This window comes from Anguilla anguilla, chromosome 6, assembly GCF_013347855.1.
Source record: "Anguilla anguilla isolate fAngAng1 chromosome 6, fAngAng1.pri, whole genome shotgun sequence".
Classification (NCBI taxonomy): domain Eukaryota; kingdom Metazoa; phylum Chordata; class Actinopteri; order Anguilliformes; family Anguillidae; genus Anguilla; species Anguilla anguilla.
Window position 1 is genome coordinate 9,408,380 of NC_049206.1, and position 21,114 is coordinate 9,429,493.

The 21,114-nt window shown below is 48.5% G+C and overlaps 1 protein-coding gene across 2 annotated transcripts in view; it reads right to left on the minus strand.

The window, feature by feature from the left end:
- slc44a5a (solute carrier family 44 member 5a) overlaps positions 1 to 21,114 on the minus strand; it is a 90,688-nt gene that overhangs the window by 26,031 nt on the left and 43,543 nt on the right. For both annotated transcript variants that reach the window (XM_035422454.1, XM_035422455.1), the window contains exons 2-3: positions 20,281 to 20,329; positions 6,161 to 6,234 (exon numbers count right to left, since the gene is read on the minus strand). In XM_035422454.1, coding sequence (XP_035278345.1) covers positions 6,161 to 6,234; positions 20,281 to 20,329 — 123 coding nt within the window. The remainder of the gene's footprint in view (positions 1 to 6,160; positions 6,235 to 20,280; positions 20,330 to 21,114) is intronic.

Here is a 21,114-nt window from a genome sequence, read left to right on the forward strand (position 1 = left end):
GCTAGGAGCATGAGATAGAGAGAGAGGAAGAGAGAGACAGAGAGAGAGAGAGAGAGATAGGATTGATTTCTTTTCTTCCACAGGTTGGCCATTTCGTAATGAAATCACCCTAGTGATGAGGTCACTCGTCTCAGGGATGGACTGTACTTTTTGTAGACTCTACCCACCAAAGACACCATATATTTTCATTTCAAACTACTGTGCATGGTCCCAGGATCATATGTAGAAATATTAATTATGTAAGTGAGACTGCCTATTAAATAAGAAGTACGCAATCTGTGTAACTACATTGTAATTACCATCTCATTACAATGTAATAAATGTTATGTATCTAAACAAGGTTTTTGCACCTACTGACAAATATGGCTATGTAATTTCACATAAACAAAGTAATCATAGCTCTATAGTACCCTTAACTAAATGGCTGGCTCAAACCGAAACCTAAATATTTATATAAATACAGAAGAGTATATACAAATTACACAGCTCTTTCTATCAAATGTACTCTAAATGGACCTTAAAAAGATATTTCGCCCTTTTATAACATCAGTAATATTGCGTAGCCTACCCCATCGTATTTGCATAGCGTGAATACTAGCAACATCAGATGCTCCTGTTGGCCACTGTCAGCATCGCCATTCCTCCCGGTTGTCAGGCTCCTAATTCACTCATTTTTGGGACCTCGCTGACATTAATAGCTTTAAAGAACAAACTAACTGAATGATATCAGATCAAGGCAATGTTATCTCTGTAATCAGTTTTTTGAGCTGTGTGTGTGTATATGTGTGTGTGTGTGTGTGTGTGTGTGTGTATGTTTGTGTGTGTACATATGTATGAGCATGTGTGTGTGTATATGCGTGTGTGTGTATGTGTGTGTGTGTGTGTACATATGTATGAGCATGTGTGTGTGTGTATATGTGTGTGTGTGTGTGTGTGTGTGTGTGGTACAGTAAGGGAAGGCCAGTGACAGGTGCTGACACGCTGTCCTGCCAGTAGCAGCAGACGGGGCCTCAGCGGCAGGCCTGCAGCCTGTCAGCTCTGAGACCCCGAGGAGCAGCGCTACTGTCAGCCCCCCTCCCAACAACCCTGTCCCCCCCTCCCAACTACCCCGCCCCCCCCCCCCCCCCGTCCCCCCCTCCCAACTACCCCGTCCCCCCTCCCAACAACCCCGCCCCCCCCCCCTCCCAACAACCCTGTCCCCCCCTCCCAACTACCCCGCCCCCCCTCCCAACAACCCTGTCCCCACCTCCCAACTACCCCGCCCCCCCCTCCCAACTACCCTGTCCCCCCTCCCAACAACCCTGTCCCCCCCTCCCAACTACCCCGCCCCCCCTCTCAACTACCCTGTCCCCCCCTCCCAACTACCCCGCCCCCCCCCGTCCCCCCCTCCAACAACCCCGTACCCCTGCCAGTTCCTATGAGAGAGAGAGGGGGTTGGAGAGAGGGAGAGAGAGGGGAGAGGGAGGGGGGGGAGAGAGAGAGAGAGAGAGAGAGAGGGGAGTGGGAGAGAGGGAGAGAGAGAGAGAGGGGTGAGGGAGAGAGTGAGCGAGAGATGGAGAGAAACAGAAACAGAGAGGGCAGAAGAGCAAGAAAGAGAAACAGAGAAACAGAGAGTAAAAGTGATAAAAGAGACAGAAAGAGAGCAAAAGAGAAAGAGGGAGAGAGAGAGACAGAGCGAGAGAGAGAACGGGAGAAATCCATGTTGGGGATGAATATGTCGGTCAACCTGCTGGCGGTGGGCTGGTGGTGATGTCATCAGCGCCGAGGGGAATGAGCATCTGGCACCGTGGCTAACGGGCACACGGGCGGGGTGGCAGGAGAGCGTAAGTGTCAGTGCGTGTCTGCAGGCTGGCGGGAGGCTGGCGGGAGGCTGGCACGGTTCCGCTTTTACATTTACGCACTCGAGGGGGAAGTGCGCTCCGAGCGGAGGACACGTCCTCCACAGCTCGGCTCGGAGACGCGAGGGCGCGAAGATGTCCTGAGAGGTGCGAGCTGGGCGTTACAGTAAGCGCTGTGTCACTACGATCGCCCATTTAAATTCCATTAAGCGCACGGAAATGTGCCCTGGTCGTTTTTTTCACCATTTCAAATTCTCTGTTTCAAGTAAATTTCATTTCAGGCTTTTTAAACAGGGCACATGTACACTCCTTGTGATACCGTTTTTCCCAAATCCCCTCAAAAGAATCCTCAAGGCCCGATCATTACGAACAGTTAGGAATGTTTTCTAAGAATCTGTCACACGATGCCGTGAACACTCAGCGAATGACAACCTATCGTTCTGCACTATGCTACAGTTCCATCTCTTCTAAGAACAGCTACCCGGCAAAAACTGTGATTCTTGCAGCACTGGACAAACAAGATAAGCAAATTCCCATGGAAGGGTGTAATTCATTGGGTAATCTACCTCAAAATTAAACATGACAGATAATTAATTTCAGTTAATTTCTGGAAAGCAAAAAAAAAAAAAATCCTGTGTTGTTATTTTTTTTCGTTTTTTTTTTGGCCTTGGTCAAAAATGGGCGGGAAAACTTGAGTAAAGAAATGAACCCCATCCCAAATTCTTCATCTGTGGAAAGGCCTGTCAGGGGTCCCAACGTGGGGCAGACGGGCTGACCCGGCCGAGACCTGTCTCTTCTGCAGGGACAGGCGACGCGGGGGCGACACGGGGGCGACACGGGGCAACAGCAAGCAGCCGAAACGCAGCCAGGGACTCCATTATTCATCCCATTGTTCTGCTGATATCTCCGCTATTGTTAGTCTCCTCAAAGCACTTTCCAAAAATCGTTAATTAACATCTCGGTGCATTGTGGGTAACCGTTCGGTTTGCCTGTATCAGGAGTGGTGCTAAATTAATTCAATTCAGTCGCGGTAATTTAAGTCTCGCATTAATTCAGCACTCCGCAAAATGAAACTGGGCCCACGGTTGAGAACTCCATCCTTTATCTCTGTCAGATTTTACACTTGAATCTCAGTTCAAATAAAACAAAATCACTGGAAATTATTCTAATTCTTAATCTAAATTTTTCTGTAGCCTCTTTTGCTGCTTTTAAGTGTGGGGCCCCATCCGGTGTAATGCTAAATGTTAAACATAGGAAATGAAGTTCAAAAGAATCCCAAACCAACCCAATTTTCATCAAAGGCCTAATCAAGTTGAGCTGATAAGATTTTCCAGACCTCCTACAACAACCCTGTCCCAGCCACAGAGCAGAACTGTTCTTTCATGTTGTAATCTGAAAGGCCTTACATTACTTACACATTCAGGCAGAAAAGCCAGTCACTCACTAAGAAAACTTGCGTCTGTGTCTGACAAAGAAGCAGATTTACTGTTATAAATGACACAATTCTGTTTTCACACCAATCACAACATTCATAAGTGTGCATGAGTGTATGTGTGTGTATGAGTGTGTGTGCGCGTGTGTTTGTGTGTATGTGTATGACTGCGAATGAGTGTGTGTGTTTGTGTGTGCGAGTGTGAGTGTGTACGTGTATGTGTGTGTATGTGCATGAGTGTGTGTGTGTGTGTGTGTGTGTGTGCATGAGTGTGTGTGTGTGTGTGTGTGTGTGCATGAGTGTGTGTGTGTGTGTGTGTGGTGTGTGTATGTGTATGAGTGTGTGTTTTTACAGAACATAAAATAACCAATAACTCAACATGCTGATGTTAGAGGAATGCTTCCTGTTAAACATTTGGCAGTGATGTCATGATGAGCTCGAGTGGGTGTAACTCTACAAGAGTAAATAAATGCATAAAAAGGGTCTCTTTGATTATCTAAAACTGTCCTTTTCAAAATGTCATATTGCACTGTGCCCACCCAAATCTTAGCAGTGTTTACTCAGATGAACAATTTCTTACATTTGAATCTGAACAGTGAATTTAAATACATTGTTACTCTAGTTACCGCTTTTAAGAGCCAAAAAGGACCGTAGAACAATAACCATTCAGCCGTATTTCTATGCCGTATATCTTCTGGGCTTAGACGGTTGATAAATTGAAAGGGGGCTGAGAGGGGGGTGCACTGGAGGGGGGGGGGGGGGATGATGTCATTGACGAGTTCATGTTTTCCCCATGTGGTGGGGTGAGCCGTGGGGGGCGGGGGGCGGGAGGAGGGGGGGGGTGGGTTGCTAATGGGATGACATCACCCAGCGGTGCCGGCGGGTCGGGAAAGCGCTACGGCTAATCCCCGCCGGTAAAGTGCTCCGCGCGAAAGGGCGATTACGGCCCGCTCCGTCAGGACGAGCGCAACGCTCACAACCGAGAGCGGATCGCGCCCCGCACACAGAGAGATGGTGCGGTCAGGGGGGGGTGATGATGACTCACCCCCAGACATACTCAGACCTCGTGCCACGGGAGAGCTCAGACAGCTGTAAATATTTAGCGGCTTTTAGCATCCCCCCACCCCCGCTTCCCCCCCAACCCCCCAACCCCCCCCCCCCACCAACAGCCCCCCGGTGAGTTTCATGAACGCGCTGTTTTATTCAGAACCTCCATTTTACGAGACAGAAGCCACTGCGGAAACCTGAAGTGCGTCTGCAGTTGCGCTCTAAGGAGAAAATGGGCCTGCTGCACACGGTGATCAAAATGTGTATCAGTCGGCAGTACCTGCTTTCAGAGTGAAACCTCGCACCTCGGTACAAACAGGCGAGCGCGCTCCAATGTTTTACTACGTATCAATCAACCGGAGGGCTTGGGAGCCCCTGAGTCCCTGCCTGCGAGCTGTTTTTGCATTTCTAAAGGAATCAGCAGTCAGCGATTAAGGGGAGCTCTGACAGCCCGCTCAATAGCCCCTGCTGCTCTCCTTGAAATCGGCGGTGTGGAGTTTTCCGATTCGGCCTTGGCAGCGCCCCCCTGTGGACAGTCGGCTCGAAGCGGGTCGGACGGGTTTACAGCAGACCCCCGCGTGCGGGATCACCTCCCGAAAGAAGTCCGGCGCCTCCCTGGATGGGCCTCCAGACACAAAAGCAGGGGGCCAGGCCTTGTTTCCCGCCACGCGCACGACACAGTCTTTCCACAAGGGGGCAGCGCTGGGTAACAGCCACGCTTTGATCCAGGAGAGTTTTGGGGTATAAAATATGCAGGGCTGTGATGGAGCGCGCCCGCCCCCCCCGCCTCCCCCACGTCCCCGAGACGCGGCGGCTCCTCTTCAGCCTTTCTTCTTCTTTTGTGTCTTTGCGCCTTTTTTTTTTTTCCTCCTCTTTCGCTCGGAGGCACGGTTGTTAAAGCCTCTACCGCGCGCGCTTTCATCCGCTTCGCTCGCCGAATCTCCGCCGCACCGAACTACTCCACAGCGCTAACGAAGAAACACCGGCAGAGTGCCGTCTGAGGTAATTGGGGCTGATTGGTGCCCGTGGCGGAAGTTTGGAGATTGCGCCACCCTGCACTTTCGCGATCTAAGATTCCGTGGTCGACAAATGAACACGGCGCCTTTTTTGGGTCAATTAAACGGGACCAGGAGCGATCCTCTAAAACACAATCGATACGCCCGCCAGTCTATTTCAGCTTTAAATAGATTTTCTATTCAGCGTTTGAAATGGCTGGAAGGTTCCCTCATCAATAAGTGTTCCACGGCCAATACCGGGGGAAGGCGTTGAGCCTGGATGGGCCCGAACAGGTATCGAAGAGCCATACGAGCGTGATGGTGTGCTGGTCGAAACACGCACCTTTTCAGAGTACACAGTTTTCAATCACCAGCCCCGGCTGCCCTTTAACTCTTGACGTCACACCTGCTATGGTGGGTGCAGCTGTCTCTAAGGGTCACTACCAAACACTGGCTCCATTTTTCCACACAACCTGCACACATCACATAGCTCAGATGTGTCAGTGCACAATTCACAAGGTGAGAACACACACCCAGTATCTAAGATGCGTGTTCTGTATTTTGTTAACTGATATGAGGTGGTAAGTTTGGAAACCAAAAATAAGTGTAAGTGTAATCTAAAGGTCAAATTTGCAGCTCTGGGAGGTACAAAGCAGAGTGAAATAACAATCTGCTTCGTGAAATATCACTCAAATAAGAATCCAGCCCCAATAAATCCCAGCAGAGAAGTGAAAGGGGATAATATTGCCTTGCTATAACCCCATGGCCATGGGGCGTGGGTGGCCGTGAATGAGATATCGTCCCATTATGGGACGCTGTCGAATGAAAGGTGCGGCAGCTCTACTCACCCACAGTTCCCAGGGCGATGTAGCCGAGGATGACGACGATGAAGAGCACACAGCACAGCACGTCCGTGCAGCTCCTGCAGAGAGGACACAGTAGAGGTTCGGTGCGTTGGCCACGGATGGCGCTCTTTATTAAACACGACACGGCTAACCTTCGGAGGGCAGGCCCATATGTGCGGGTCATGTGATTTAGTACGGAGCGGCCTCTGCTTACGAACAGACCACCGCCAGCTGCTACTGCTACCTTTGAAACACGTGGATCAGGTAAGAATTTAAGCTCCTTCTCCTTATTTGTGGGCTGGCCAAGGGGGGTAGGAGTGTCCTTTTCAAATCTTCATGATAATTATTATTTAACGATACGCTTAACCCCCCCCCCCTTTTTCTCTTTCCTCCAAATTTGGAATGAGTTGATTTTTTGTCCTCTCTGTGTTTGGCAGAGCGAAGCCAAGCAGGCCCTCGCCTCCAAAGCGGGTTTCTGGCAGCTGCCACTTCTGTCCCATCTGCAGCCCAAAAGCAGAGCGGCGCCATCATCGCTTAGGGTGGGGGGGGGGGGGGGGCAGGGGGCAGGGGGGGTGGGGGACACTTCAGGCACAGCTGCTGCGGGTATGCTGGTGCCAAACTGACCACAGGAGTTACTCTGGCACAACCCAGCCAACTAAATCCTGTCTCCCAGGGCAACGCTAAGGGCCGTTATTCAGGTCCCGCAGAGTCAGAATTTAAGACCAGACCATGCGGCGCATCAGTGTACCAGCAGGACGAGCCACCGCCGCTATGAAATGCCAGAGGTGGGGAAACTCCAGGTTCAGAAAGTAAAAAGTCCAACCCAGTATTTTGACCCAATCACCTGGATTCGCTAATTAGCACAATTCTTCAGCCAGGAGGCAGAACTAATTAGTGAAATCAGCTGGCTGAGTTCATGCGTGGAGAAAACACACTGAAGGACTTTCACTTTCTGACCTCTGGACTTTCCACCTCTGATCAATGCTCGCATTACATTCTCTACTGAGATTACTGTGGTTCCACACACAGGAAGTCTGTAATTCTCAAACACAAGAGTGTACAATTTCTATGATACAACAAATTTCTGAAAGTTGTATCTGAAGAGTTGGCACAATGTCCAACTGAGTGGCAACTTCCAACAATAATGGGTAAATGCTGAGCATTTCCCATCACATCCGTGACAGTAAGGATTCATTACTCTTCAAAACTTCTCATTATTCCAACTTTGTCGAAAAACAGCAGAGGTAGAAGAGAGAAGAAACCAGCCATTTCAAAGCTCGAGATGAAAAAAAAAACGTTAACCTCAGCAATCTTTTCTTTTTTCTAGGCTCCTCCTATACTGTTGTTTTTTGGGAAGGAGCTGCCCTGGATTCGTCAACGTCGGGCGATCAGGATTCTCCTCGTGTCGGGGCTGTCTGGGGGGACGGAGTCTTTCTTTTCGGCGACGGAGGGGGGCGGGTTTCTCCCGAGGAGCGGCGGGGAGACTGCAGATTGCCTAGAGGAAGCCTTCTTATCTCACAGGCTCTCTCTGAGGAGCTGTCACTCCGCTCCCTGCCCTGCCCTTCCACACACGGGCTCTGAAGCGACGCTTCCCTCTCTCTCTTCTCTCTTCAAACCAGCGCGGAACAAAAAAAAAATAGAATAGAATAAAATAAAAAACCTCCTGGAGCCCAGGGAACTCCATACATGAGACCTCTGCCCCCCCCCTTTAACAAAACAGCAAATATGGCCGTGTTCCATCAGTCTGATAGGTCATTCCCTTCATGCCCTCGTCAAACACACCTCTCCTGTACAGTACAGCACCCCAGCATCACCACAGAGCCACGATTACTGCAGCTACAGTAACATCCACGCCTCATTTATTAGCCATACTTCATTCGGTTCCTGTCACTTTCGCATACGGCTTATCCTCCCTAATCTGTTGTTTTTTTTTTTTTTTTTTTTTTTTGCCCATTAGCAGTCGCAGTTTCCCAAACTGTTTCTTTGGACCTGAATTGTATGGAATGATTTGCATGCTAATTATATTTCCATTCTAGCATGTTTAATAGATTCCTGAAATAGTTTTCCTTTTTGTAACTTTTTTTGTTTGTCTTTCTGTTCGTAATTGCAGTTGTGTTGTAAAAACCCCCTCTAGATAAGCAATGAATAACCCTTCGCATTATTTTACCTTTGTTGTAACCTTGTGGCAGTAAGATAACAGCCAAGCAGTCTCTGAGATGGTGAGGGAACATTATGGGTTGGCTGGGAAGAACATATGCAGATTTATAAGTGCGGTACTATCATAATTACTGTCAACTATATTCAACTGCTTACCACAATTGTGAGCCCATGCTTATGAAATCATAAAGCACACAAATAAACAAAATAGTCTATCGCTGTGTTCTCTACTAATGTTCATGCATGTTGAAGAACCAACATAATATTTTTGTTCTCGTGTGTATCTCCATGCAGTATAATGACTGCACAGCAACCTCTAACCACTCCCCAACTCCAAGACACACGTGTGTTATATTTATGAAATACTACCTTCAGTTTTAATCTTTTTGTCCATAGTTATTTCGTATTTTCAACACTAAAATATTTTAACACAGGGTATCCATTTATAACAATGACTAGAAATACCACCACTTCAGGTTTTTCAGTGCACAGTAAGCAAATCATCCCAGCATTTTCACCCACCCCGAAAAACCCTGTTGTCCGCTGTGCACCTTGGACCACCACCACCCCCCCCCCCCCCCAAACCCACACACCCCCCGGTGCCCTTGGCACACACCCCTGTAGAGCTGCAGGGGGACTTTTGTGCTCCTTTTCTTTGTCCAAAGAGATACATTTCCAATGAATGCCACTTTCGGCGGTAACATTTCGGTGATCTATTTTCCTTCCTTCCAAGCCTGACCCCCTCAGTCAGGGACTGAACTACGTCCTGATCCGTATCAGGGAATAACCAGGACAGCCGCCGTAGCCATGGGAACCATGACATCCACTCAACCGGTGACCACAATGCGGCTCATGCGATGATGGCTACATTGTAAAAGGACCAATAATAGGAGGAAAAAATAGTCCCTCGCTTTTGGTGCATGGCCAGTGGGTGTTCAGTACAGCAGGGTTGCATAACTGGGGTACAGACAGAGGTGGTCCTAAGAACAACTCAAAATGAATAAATAAATTTAAAAAACTGAAAAATTTGTTTATTTCACTAAACAAAAACATTTTTGTTTCAGAAAACTGTGTTTATTTCGCTACATCACATAAACATCTGATAAAAAAACATCCTTGGTAATACTGTGATCGTGATCGTGATCATAAAATATTTATGTTGGAATAGCTACATGTAGAGCCAAGAAATGTTGTCATTTATTTATGACATAATTTTGACAAGATTCCAAGTGCTGGTAGGATAAATAGCCCCTGCTCTACAGCCTGTTGTGGGTGTGAGGTGAAGGAATGCTTTAAGTAGGAAGCTGGAAACAGAAATAAATCTATTTTTAACTGTCATTTTTTAAACACTGACAGTTCATTTAAAATAATTTCTTATTTACACAAACTACATTTTGATAGCAACTGTAATCGCTATGTATTATAAATAATTAAAAACCTGTAATTATTATTAAACAGTGGCAACTAGTTTGTAAATCACAAAGCATCAATAATACAGCAATAAAAGGGCTCACTACATCCCGTGATTACATACATGTACAACATTTTAATGATTTCTAATAAGACACCTGTGGTGAGGATACATCAATGTTTGCAGTGAATGATTTGGTTGTTTACTTTACAAGTTATTTGGAACCCAGATATTTATTAATTTGTTCATTTATTTACTTGTGGTCTACATCCTTCATGTGATATTGAGGTGATGAAACAATAAATCCCTTTATATGCAATATGCACCACGGTAGAAGTTCCCAAACTTGGGGTCCTGGGACATTTATGGGTCCATGAAGCTGCCCAATGGGGTCTACAGCAAAATATAATCTGCATATATATTGAGGTCAATTTCCAGATTGACTTTTTGCGTTTTTAACTTATTCTCCCCAATTCTGAACGCACCTTCATACCCATCAGCACTCATAGCTGCAGCCTCTGCTATTGATTGGGGAGTGATGTCAGAGGCTCCTTCCAATCACAGCATGGTTTGGAAGTGGACCTTGCACAGACGAGCCAGAGGGGCATGCATCTCAACAGGCATACTCGCAAGCCCCCAGTCCACCAGCAGGGGTCGCTGGAACGCAATGATACATTCTCATCCTGATTGACTGTGCCCCCACTCCCTCTTGAACAGGATTAGGCTTGCTGCCGGCCACAGTCGGCACTGGCGAGGTCATATTCCAAGGGACCCAATCCACGCAACTGGATCGATGCTTTAACAAAGTGAGCCACCCAGCAGCACCCACACATTATGAGTTTAAATGAGTCACCCACAGCAGGGCTTATTTACCCACAATCCCTGAATGAAGGCAAAGAGGCTGATGCCCTCGGTCGCTGCTACTCTTCCCCGTTCTGCGTACGCGGACAACCCATCTCCATGCCCCAGATATTGTCCGCCCGCTCCAAAAACAAGGGCTGGAAATCTATACAGTGTGACACTGCATCTGACAGATTTCCATTATCGGCCTTGACTGGCATTCGCTGAAACCATAAAAGGGTTTAATGATTGCTCCCCATAACAGTCATCATGCACAAATGGTGGATACAAATACAACCCTTTCTTTTCACACTCAACTCGAATTTAACTGTTGTTAATATTACAGTCCATGATAAATATAATGGCTTGGATATGGTTAACACTCATGTTCTCCCACTTTTGTAAGTTACTCTCGATAAGGCTGTCATATTTAAATGATGTGACCAAAACATAACACCTGTCTTGTCGGGAGATAGGAGAGATCATTCAAGTTCAATTCCTTCTTTTTTTCTTCACAACATTGAGTCTGAAGCCTCTTAAATAATTCCACAGACACCGGCATTGACCTCCATTGCGGCTTGACATTTTAACGGCTCAGATGTTGAACAGTAAATGGAGGAACGCTGTGACTCTTTCCTTCAGACCTCCAACTCAAACGGTGAACAATATTCATGTGGAAATGTCAGGACGCGCCCAAAATGTGAAACTGTGAGGGGACGCACAGGCACGTGCTTCTCGGTTGGGCGTCAGTCAGGTGACCATGGCGAGGGCGTCGTCGGGGTAATGGCAAAGTCTCGGGTGAGAGAGACAGACTGCCACAGCCGCAGTCGCGAGGTAGCGGGGTCGTCCGCAGGGACGGGTTGTCCGCGGTTAATATCAGTCCATGACTGGAAGCCGCTCGGTTCCCCCATCCCCCGGCAACAGACAGGAAATGCCCCGCCAAGCCAAATAAGCAGATAGCCTTCGGCAAAAAAAAAAAAAAAAAACAGATTATCTGCTCTGGGCTCCGGTCACCTGGGTTAATCTCGGCACCCTCTGCAAATCTGCGATGGCAGACACCAGATACAGGATGGTGAGGCTGAACGCAGGGATCTCACGGGCTCCCCGCAGAAGAAAAATAACACAATCTCGCACCGTGTAATACAAAAACAAATTAAAAATTTATGAACAATATAGCAGCCCAAAAAAGTGTTTTTATTCCTTAAGTGAGAAATGTGTACTGTACCTGTTTATTGAAGATGTGCATTCTTGTTTTTGTGCAAGTTTTTTTTTTACAATTGAGAAATACTCTGTTTTCCTGAAGCAGGTTGCATACAGATATCTGGCAACGGCAAACATTTCACACAAAAGCCGTTTGATAGAAGTTTTTTTATTTAATGATTCAGCCTCTACTGGTGCGCCCGCATATGCTGTGTGAATTATTTCAGGAAGAGCTAAATGTGTAGTACCCTAATTCAGCATATGTCACACAGAGCCTCAGGCAGTACAACAACACAACAAGTTAGGAGAGAATGGTCTGTGGCATCAGATGGGCCACAGAGGATTGAAGAGAGAGATTTTTTTGTTTCCTGCTGGTCTTTATTAAAAGGCCATACATTAATAAATATCAAGAAAAATATTTGGGCCTCTCTTTCACTAGAATATGATGGATGGCTACAAGAAACTGCAGTTAGTATAGTATTAAACCTGTTTAAACTACAGTTCAGATCTGTCACTGTGTTTCAATGCAGCTTTTTAGCTTAGTTTTGGTGTGTTCTAATCTGTTATTATTCCCAGCAATTACTTAATATTCTCATAGCATCGCTGTTGGGTTTTACCAACATAGCACTGTGAGCTACTGCACAACATTGTATTCACCCACTGATTTGTGTTTGGGTCTTACAGACCATAATCCGAGACTGTTTGTTTGTCAGAACCGTGAGTAAACCGTGACGTTTACCAAGAAACGATGAATATCTTGGCACAGAGCGTGTGAGCTAGCGCATCTTCGGTGTGCTAACGTCAAACACGCCCCTCGCCCAGAAGCGCCGATGATTCGCTGATTTTCTTTTTGGTTTTTTTTTTCTTTGCGAGATCAGACGGAACCGTGTAGTCACCAGACATCTCTGCGGTTGTATATTTAGAAGATAAACTAGACGAAGGAGTTGTGAGTGGTTTAATGACGTCTCTAAATCTTGCGAGTGTTGTTCTGATGCTTCCTCAGCAGCCTGTCTGGCAGAGATAATGAGAATAAACAGGAAGGAAATCGCACAGAGAAAAAAAAAAAAAGATAACGCATGTGGTCGCAGAGGAATGTATTTTGGCAGTTGGAGAACTATATAGCGCGTATCAATACGCGCTAGAAGATTCTGAGGGGAACTTTCTAGTTGTGGATCTCAGCGTTAAGCTAGCAAGCCTGATTGCTGTGGAGCTGCCATGCCGCAGGAAGAGCTTAACGCAGATTGAGGTCAATCCTTCTTTATACCGTAGTAACACCTTCGATATCTATTTTTCACCCATAAACAGATACCCAAGGCCATTTTTAAATCACTCAATTAACACATAAGCTGGATAAAGTTAATTATGAAAAAAGCCTTCAAAAAAGGTTAAATAAATGTGTGATGAGGAAAAATGTAGCCAATTCCAGCTGAATGATTTGTGTTTTCCATCGTAGGTAACAAGAGAATCCTCCTCACAAACACTGAGGCCTGGATTCAGCCACATTTATGCATAATTTTGGCCTAAATCAAATAGCCTACAAATATTCCCTTTTTTCTTCATAAACACAATTTTATGAGATCATTCTACACATACATTTTGTCTTTTGACTGTACTACATCTGAAAGACAAAACTGTAACACCTGGATCAAATCAAGTCTGCAGATGTGTCTATGTGTTTATGTGTTTATTTTTTTTACGTATACTGTGCTATGCTTACTTCTTAATTGCCCCCCGGGGAAAAACAGTTTTTTAACTGAACTGAACACAATTGAATTGACCTGAGCCAAACTGAAATGAATTGAATTTGAATTAAACTGAGGAAAGCGTTCAGATGTCAGGTCTGAGTCACAGTCCGTGAAGTGCGCGAGAGTATCCCTGGTGCGAGGCACATCATAACCACAGAGTCATAATCCACACCGGGAAAGCGTTCTGTGCTGTGGGGTCAGGCTCGCCGTGGCAACAAGATCCACCTGGAACAGTAGCTCCAACCAACACAGTAGTCAGAGGCGGTGCCCCGTTCCATAAACATAAACACAAAGAAACCGAACGGGTGCAGCACTGACAGACCCCCCCACCATCCCACCCCACCCCACCCGCTTTTATCTGGAGAAAGCCAGCAGAAACACAGACTGACCTGGCGCACCAATCCCACTTGCCTGCTTCACACAGAGAGCTGGTGCGGGGAGGTCAGGGATATCAGCCTCTGGGTTTACAGGCACTGCGCACAGGCTTCTGTAGATGAAAATAACCCTGTAAAGTTTGATTTTGTATTTCAGTATTTCGGTCCTTTCAGACCTGAGAACGTCCAGCTCAGACCTGAAGGTTTTCCTTTTCATAAATCATAAATGGAGCGATGAATCTATGCGGGGCCAAGAGTGTACACACAGAAAGTCTTCCATAACATTTAAAAAAGTCTAAACCCAATCCCCCCCATCCCCCATCCCCTCCATCCCCCACTCTGCATCCTCAAGTGCAGAGGATAAGACACAGAACGAGCTTTCACTGTGAGCCACCATTTCGGCTGATCAATGTTTCAGATGGGGCACTTATTACCACCCACGGTCTCGCCGGTCCTCTACACGCTGTGTGAACGTGAACAGGCCGGGACTTGACGATCGTGTGCCTTTATTTCAGCTGGCATATCTGGGCCAGGCGACGGGAGCCTTGACTCTCACAGCATTTCTGCCTGCAATTAAGGCTGGTTAATTTGCGATGGGGGGGGGGGGAACCGAACGGCAGCTCCAGAACACACCCCGATCCCCGCTCGAATCCTCCACTAATCGCGCACGCCTCGCGCGCACCAATCAGGCTGCGGATCGGGACGCCTTCCCATAAACCACAGCTGCAGCAGAATGGAACCTGATTAGGCGGCCTCTCAAGGTTGGGGCTGTTTAATAAGCACGGGGGGGGGTGTGGGGGGGGAGACGTCCATTAATCTGATCCTGGCGCTAATTACACCGTTATGCTTTCACGAGCGGGCCAGAGCGGGCCAGAGCGGGCCAGAGCGGGCCAGAGCGGCTTTTGGGCCGAGCCGCTTTCCCAGGCCCTTTCTTTTAATGAAGACGCAAAAAATACCAAAAAAAAAAACGGCAAACAGCCAACAGGCGTGATGAAGTGGAGGAGTGGACACGTTCCGTCATCGCAGATGTGCGCCTCTTGACGGGGGGGGGGGGGGGGGGGCTGCGTCTTTGCGCGGGCTCTTAAAGGAACGAGTCCCGAAACGGGAACGCATTTTCAATCGAAGCCGAGAGGGGAGCGATTTTTTGATGCTCGTTTGGAGGTTCCGCCGGGGCGGTGCGGCTGCTGATGATGTCACTCGGTCAGCTCAGTAACGCCCGTGCTCGGCGCTCGTCTTCGCCATCCCCTCACGGCCCCCCCCGCCTGTACGACAGGCCTCGTAAAAATAACCCTCCCGCTCCCTCCCCCCCCCCCCTCCAGCTGTTGAATAATTGAACATTTCTCTGCATCCTGGTGGCGCGTGCCCCCTGTAAGGGTTCTGCTCCAAGCAGGCTGGGCCGGGCCGGGCTTGACCCAGCAACCCCACGACCAGAGCGGGAACAATTTTCCAGGCCGCCAGCGCTGAAAGTGGATCGGCGCAGACAGCGTTTACCGAAAACCCCTCCCCCCTCCTGCCCTCCGACCCCCATCCTGGGAGGGGTCAGAGGAGACAGTGGGGATTGATCGGAATCCACTCCGTTAACTCTCTCACACCGTCCGCCCCTCTTGCTCATAGATTAACCCTCAGCACAGTGTTAATACTCCATAGTGGGAGAAAGAGTAACCTGGGTAGAGGCCCTGTCCTTATTATAAAGGCCAACCCCACCACTTTATTAATCATTAAATCATGAGCAATAACACACAGTATTACAGTAGTAAGTAAAGGACTGGGAATAGGAAGGAATTCTACTGTGACCTTCGGACAAATTCCCTGCAAAATGCAATAATATCTGCTTCAGTTCCACTTCCTTATCCACAATACTGCCAGTGACACCGAAAGCTGTTAATTTATATGTCACAGTTACATTGAGGGGCTTTACTTTAAGAAAACATTCGGACTTTTTCACATATGAAAAGTCACACTGCTCATTTTTCAGAGGAAGCCCTCCAATCAGAATCCACAGAAGCCACTCAGCCTGGCCAATCAAATTCCCTTTCCGGAGCTCTGTGGCTCTTTGATGTAGATCTGCAGGTAAGTGTGTCCCCTAATTAAGTCGTGCCACATTTCCCTTTCAAACTGTCAGAGTATTATACGGCTTTTTTCCCCCCATTACAACAAGTCCTGGCAGAAGTTCCCCTGATTAATTCTTCCCTGGCTGAATCCCCAGGCTAGGCTAAGCACCCTGATAACAAGCTGTCAATAGATGACAACGCTCTCCCAAACTGACCCCGCGAAGCGTCGACGACAAAACCCCGCTGTCCCGCACCGTCCCGCGCCGTCCCGCGCCGAACCCGCCGCCGCCGCCTCGCCCGTCAGGACGCAAGGCTCGACAAACGCCGCGCGAGAGACAGGGGGGGGGTCTCGTCACCCGCGGAAACCCCCCGCCGTGGGCCCAGAAGGACATTTCTGGTTACGTGACCGATGCCATTTTAACTAAGCGTCTAGATTATCTCCGCTGGCATCTGGACGCTGAGCGATGTCACGAGGAATGACTCCTCGGGAGCCGCCGCGGTTGATTGATGCCGCTCCACTAAATTACTTTTGGCACACTCCGGGAAACAGAGAAGCACCGGCCCGCCCCGGCCAAGGGGAGAGAGGAGCTGTAATTTATGCCTCTCCTTTCAGGAGTTATTAGCACATGTAATGTAATTTTATAAATCACCGGTCTTGGACCAGCTGCTTGTCTTTCCGCCGTGGTTCCGGTCCACGGGATGATGCACCACGTGACGCGCCGCTGACCTTGTCGTTTCCGAGAATGGTGCGTGCAGACTGCGTGGTCTCACACAGTCAAACAAAGTGTGTGTGTGTGTTTGTGTGTGTGTGTGTGTGTGTGTGTGTGTGCGAGTCAGCTCGTGTGTGTCAGTCAGGACACAGCCTCGTCCGAAGAAAGCTTCCGTAAACACATCTCCTGCTGTTCATTCCCTGTCAAGCCAGTCCAAATAGGCTTCAGCACATTCCATTTACCACTGCTACTCTGGTGCATCCCCACCGTCCCCGGTCGCTTCGCTGACTTGAAATGTCGAACGCTTGCGCGTCCGTTGCGTTTCGCCGTTTATGATCAGTTTCACTAATTATGAGTCCTCTGCGCTTCAAGGTGAGCCTCGCAGAGCGGCTATCGGAAGCGAAGGAGAGAGACTCGCGGCTACGCCCCGCTACCTCTCGCCGCCCTTACCTGTCCTCGCGCCTTTTGAGCGATCTCACGCGAGAGCAAAAAAATGCTCGCGAGCGCGCCATCTAACGAGGCTCCCTTCAGCCCCGCTCACGCTAATCAGGCCTGTGGCAGGACTCCACCGCACCCTCCTCACGCCCGGAGGGGTCACCTTCAGAGGAGCGCGGGCCGCTCTGCTCGCGCTGCGTGGGGGAGCTCCTGCGCAGCGGTGCCATTAATAATTCAAGGGCGAGGCTCTTCTGTGAGGACTCTGCAAGGTTTCTGTAGACACGGTGCGGAGCTCGAGGTCTGCAGGAGGGGGGGGGGGGGGTTTTTCCAACCGTAGCCCACAGCGTTGGAGTCAGATCCTGGGATGGTGTTCCATGGTGGTGCCGCGGGCTGCGGACTTCCTGTTTCAAACTAGGGTCAAGTTCCTGTGCGTGTGAAACCAGTTGCTCTCCACCAAGTTACCTGGGTGTGCTCCTAAGAGATGGGGTAAAGGCCTGGCCTCCGGCTTTGTGTCCACTGAACCCTCAGATGTGACAACTATACAACTAACTACTACACAAATTTGAATGCAGTACCAGCGAAATGCTGAAAAACGTAATTAGACCACTTGTTTAACTACATGTGGCTAAAACTACTCCCCAGCCGTAGAGAATCACCCAAAACACGACGGTAAAGACAATCTGCCATTGTGCTGCTGTAGCGGTCCACAATCCCTCAGCTTCCCTCTCTTCACAGAGCAACGTGTCTGCGAGCTGCATTTCAATTACCTCCACTCTGTCTCCAATCATCCGAACACACAGATCACATCCATTAGCTGACATGACAAGGGGGGGGGGGAACTCACACTGCAATCCTGGGCTTAGCCTCACAGCTCTCTCCCTGAGAGCTGTCGGCACCTCGAATCAACACATCCCTCATCGAAATCCGGCACCTCGGCGCGGAGCGTCCCCAAGACTGCCCGCGTAGGGTCGCAGATCTAGCGGGAAATAAACGGATGAGCGACCCGCTTGTGTTCCGGGCAGACCACCCACCCGGGGGGGGGGGGGGGGGGAGGTGCGGGCCGAGAGATTTTCGGAAGATAGAGCCGGGCCTCATCCGTCACGGCTCTCACAGGGGAAATGCCCGGGACTCGTGTAGGTGAGCTTTGGCAGCGGGGGGGGGGGGGGGGGGGGGGGGAGACCAGGCCCAGTATGAAACACAGGAGAACAAATCCCCCCCCCCCCCCCATTCAAAGTAGAGTAACCCACATCTTCAGTTACTTCAGCTATCTCGCCCAAACCTCACACTGAGACCAAAAAAGCAGAATAATTCTCGTATTGCATAAAACGACATTAATTCGGCTGACACTATTATCCACAGCCAGTTCCAAAACGCAGTAGGCACAATGCAAGGTCATTACACACGCAATTAAGTGTAAGTAACACTTAAGAGTCAGTAATAGCGCCGAGTGTGGGATTTAACTACACCCTTAACATCATCAGCGCCCCCCAAAAAAAAAAAAAACTCAGCTAACCTGACAGCGCATGGGGAACGAGGCGCTAACGCTAGGCTATTCTGGGCTCCCTCGGCTGGTGTAATACCGCCGTTCTGGTGAGCAGGAGGGAGAGCCAACGAAAAGCACAGCCTTTACAGCCTGCCTCACAGGAAAAAAGAAAGAACATGCCCATCTGCCTCCCCGTCAACATAACCGGCCCCCATTGGGTAACGGCAAGAGACCCATGTGACCTAATCACACCTGACGGGAATGGCTAATTATGGGTAATGAAGGAAAGCGACCGGGTTTTCAGGGCGATCTGGCAGCGTAGCGACTACACCCAGCGTTAATACCGGAAGTAAGGGCGGGAAGATAAAAAAGAAACGAAGTAAAATGATGCCGTATACAAAAACCGTCTTCCATAAGGACAGTCTCAAAACAGAAAATTGCTATCTGCACGAACTAAGTTATTATAATTTCAGCGAACAGCGGTCTGTGTGGGAGATTTGTAATTTTGGCTCGAAACAAAAAAAAAAACTGTTTTATCTACTTCACCGCTTGATAGGAAATTTCGCGGCGCTGCTTGGCACCAAATCAGAAAGTAAAATATACAGTAGAGTGAGAAAGTCTGGGGGGGGGGGGGGGGAATCACGGAGATAAAATGGCTCTGTGAGCCACACACTGACACGGCGGGCATCTAATCATCTCTCAGGCCAACTTTTATACTGTGGTGCCGCAAACTGCACAGCCTGCGGTACAGCCCCTGCACTCTGAATACGGGCATCTATAATTACATCTCTGGCTATCGCTGAGATGATCACACAGCCTTGTTCTTGCTTTTACAAGGGACCGGAGGAGGAGTATGCAGGGAATTTAAATTCGAGCGGGGGCCCATTTTTTCTTTTAATTCTTTGTTTCTTCAGACTGGCCCGCTCTCTGTCGGGCTAAGAGGCCCGACGCCGGAGAATCGCCGTTGTTTCCCCGCCGACCGAACTGGGTATCGCACGCTGACTCTCAGATCGTCAGACGAACCGCCGACCCTCTTTCATGAGACAGCTGCCGCGCACTTCCAAGGCCAGTTCCCGCCGGGCAAATTCAATTAAGGCTTTGAGGAGGCTCGTTATTTATTTAGCGACTCGTTACCTGTCCGCCGCTCGGCGGCTGACCCGTTTTTTTGAAACGCGCGGGCGGGTTCGGGGCGTTCCAGTCACATCCGTGACTAACCTGCACCGATTTTTTTTTTTCCCGATTCGCGCGCGACGTGTCAACTCTTCAGCCTGCGCTGCTGCTGCTGCAGCCACTCTGCCAGGTAACGGAGGCCCAGGAAAGGGAGATGTTTTCACAGAACAAACGCGGACATTGGAAAGGTCTGCAGAGCGCCCACAAATTCAGACTACAGCTTTGAGGACAGGGATTTAATGGCAGTCTGTCAATCAGCGCTGGCAATTCATTCATTGATGTTCTCCTTTCCATCTTGATCAAATACATTTATTATGTTTGGCCACTAGGGGAGCCCTTTTTTTTTGTTCCTTCAGTAGTTTGACACATCTTTGACAAAACAAGAAGGGCTGGAACACGACAGGACGGCTGCACAATACATGGCCAGCAATGGAGAGCCTGGGATGGCTTGTCGGACCACAGCGTGCACAGACAAGCAGGCAGCCTTTTGACAGGCCGGCCCATCGCTGAGAAGCAGACAAAGGATTGTGGGATTGAAAGAGCGTACCTGTTGTGAGTAGGACCTCTGAATGTCGGGTCGAATTTGCGCGGCTCACCTGCGGGAAAAAAAAAAAACAAAAAAACAAATCAGTTTCATCCTCATTAGCAAAAAGTAAATTCCTCCAGAAAAAAAAAAATCCTCAAGCTCGCGATGCAGGACACGAGTTCAAGATACAGCTCTGAGCAAGACTAATTAAGGAGCAGTGCCGGGGCCGACCACATGCAGCTGCAGCAGCGGCCTTTGGACTCCTCCATTTTCCTCTGACGGGCACACAGAGAATTCATCACGCTGGGCGTGACCTATGCTCCGCCCCCTCCGGGGCGCAGGTGTGGGTTTTAACAACCGGGGACAACCAGAAGCAACACCAGCCATGAGGAATGGAGGGCAGAAAACAAGAGCAAACAACGAAAAATGTGAAAAGAAATGCTACACCATGCTATGGTTTTCTCAAGTTTCACACTAGAAATGGCATGTTGGTATTTACATGTTTAGTTAAAACTCAGTTTTAAATGGTTAAAAATTCACATACTGCATGTTGATAATATACTCTATTTCAATATGTTTTCAGGATATTATTTTTTTGTGCAAGGGCAAAAACACCATTCCCTGCTAAATGCAAGGTTTCCACATATCAGGAGTTTTAAATGACTACACTTGTGATTGGATGATAATGAGGCTAGCAAGGCATAATAAAGGAAATGAAAAATCAGACATGCACAAAGATGCTGGGAGTCTCCTGAAAATATTAAATGTAAAAAAATTTTTTAAAAAGAAATGTAAAAACAGGCATTATCCAAAGGGGCTCATCCTCACTCCAATAACACACCACTGAGCTCCCTG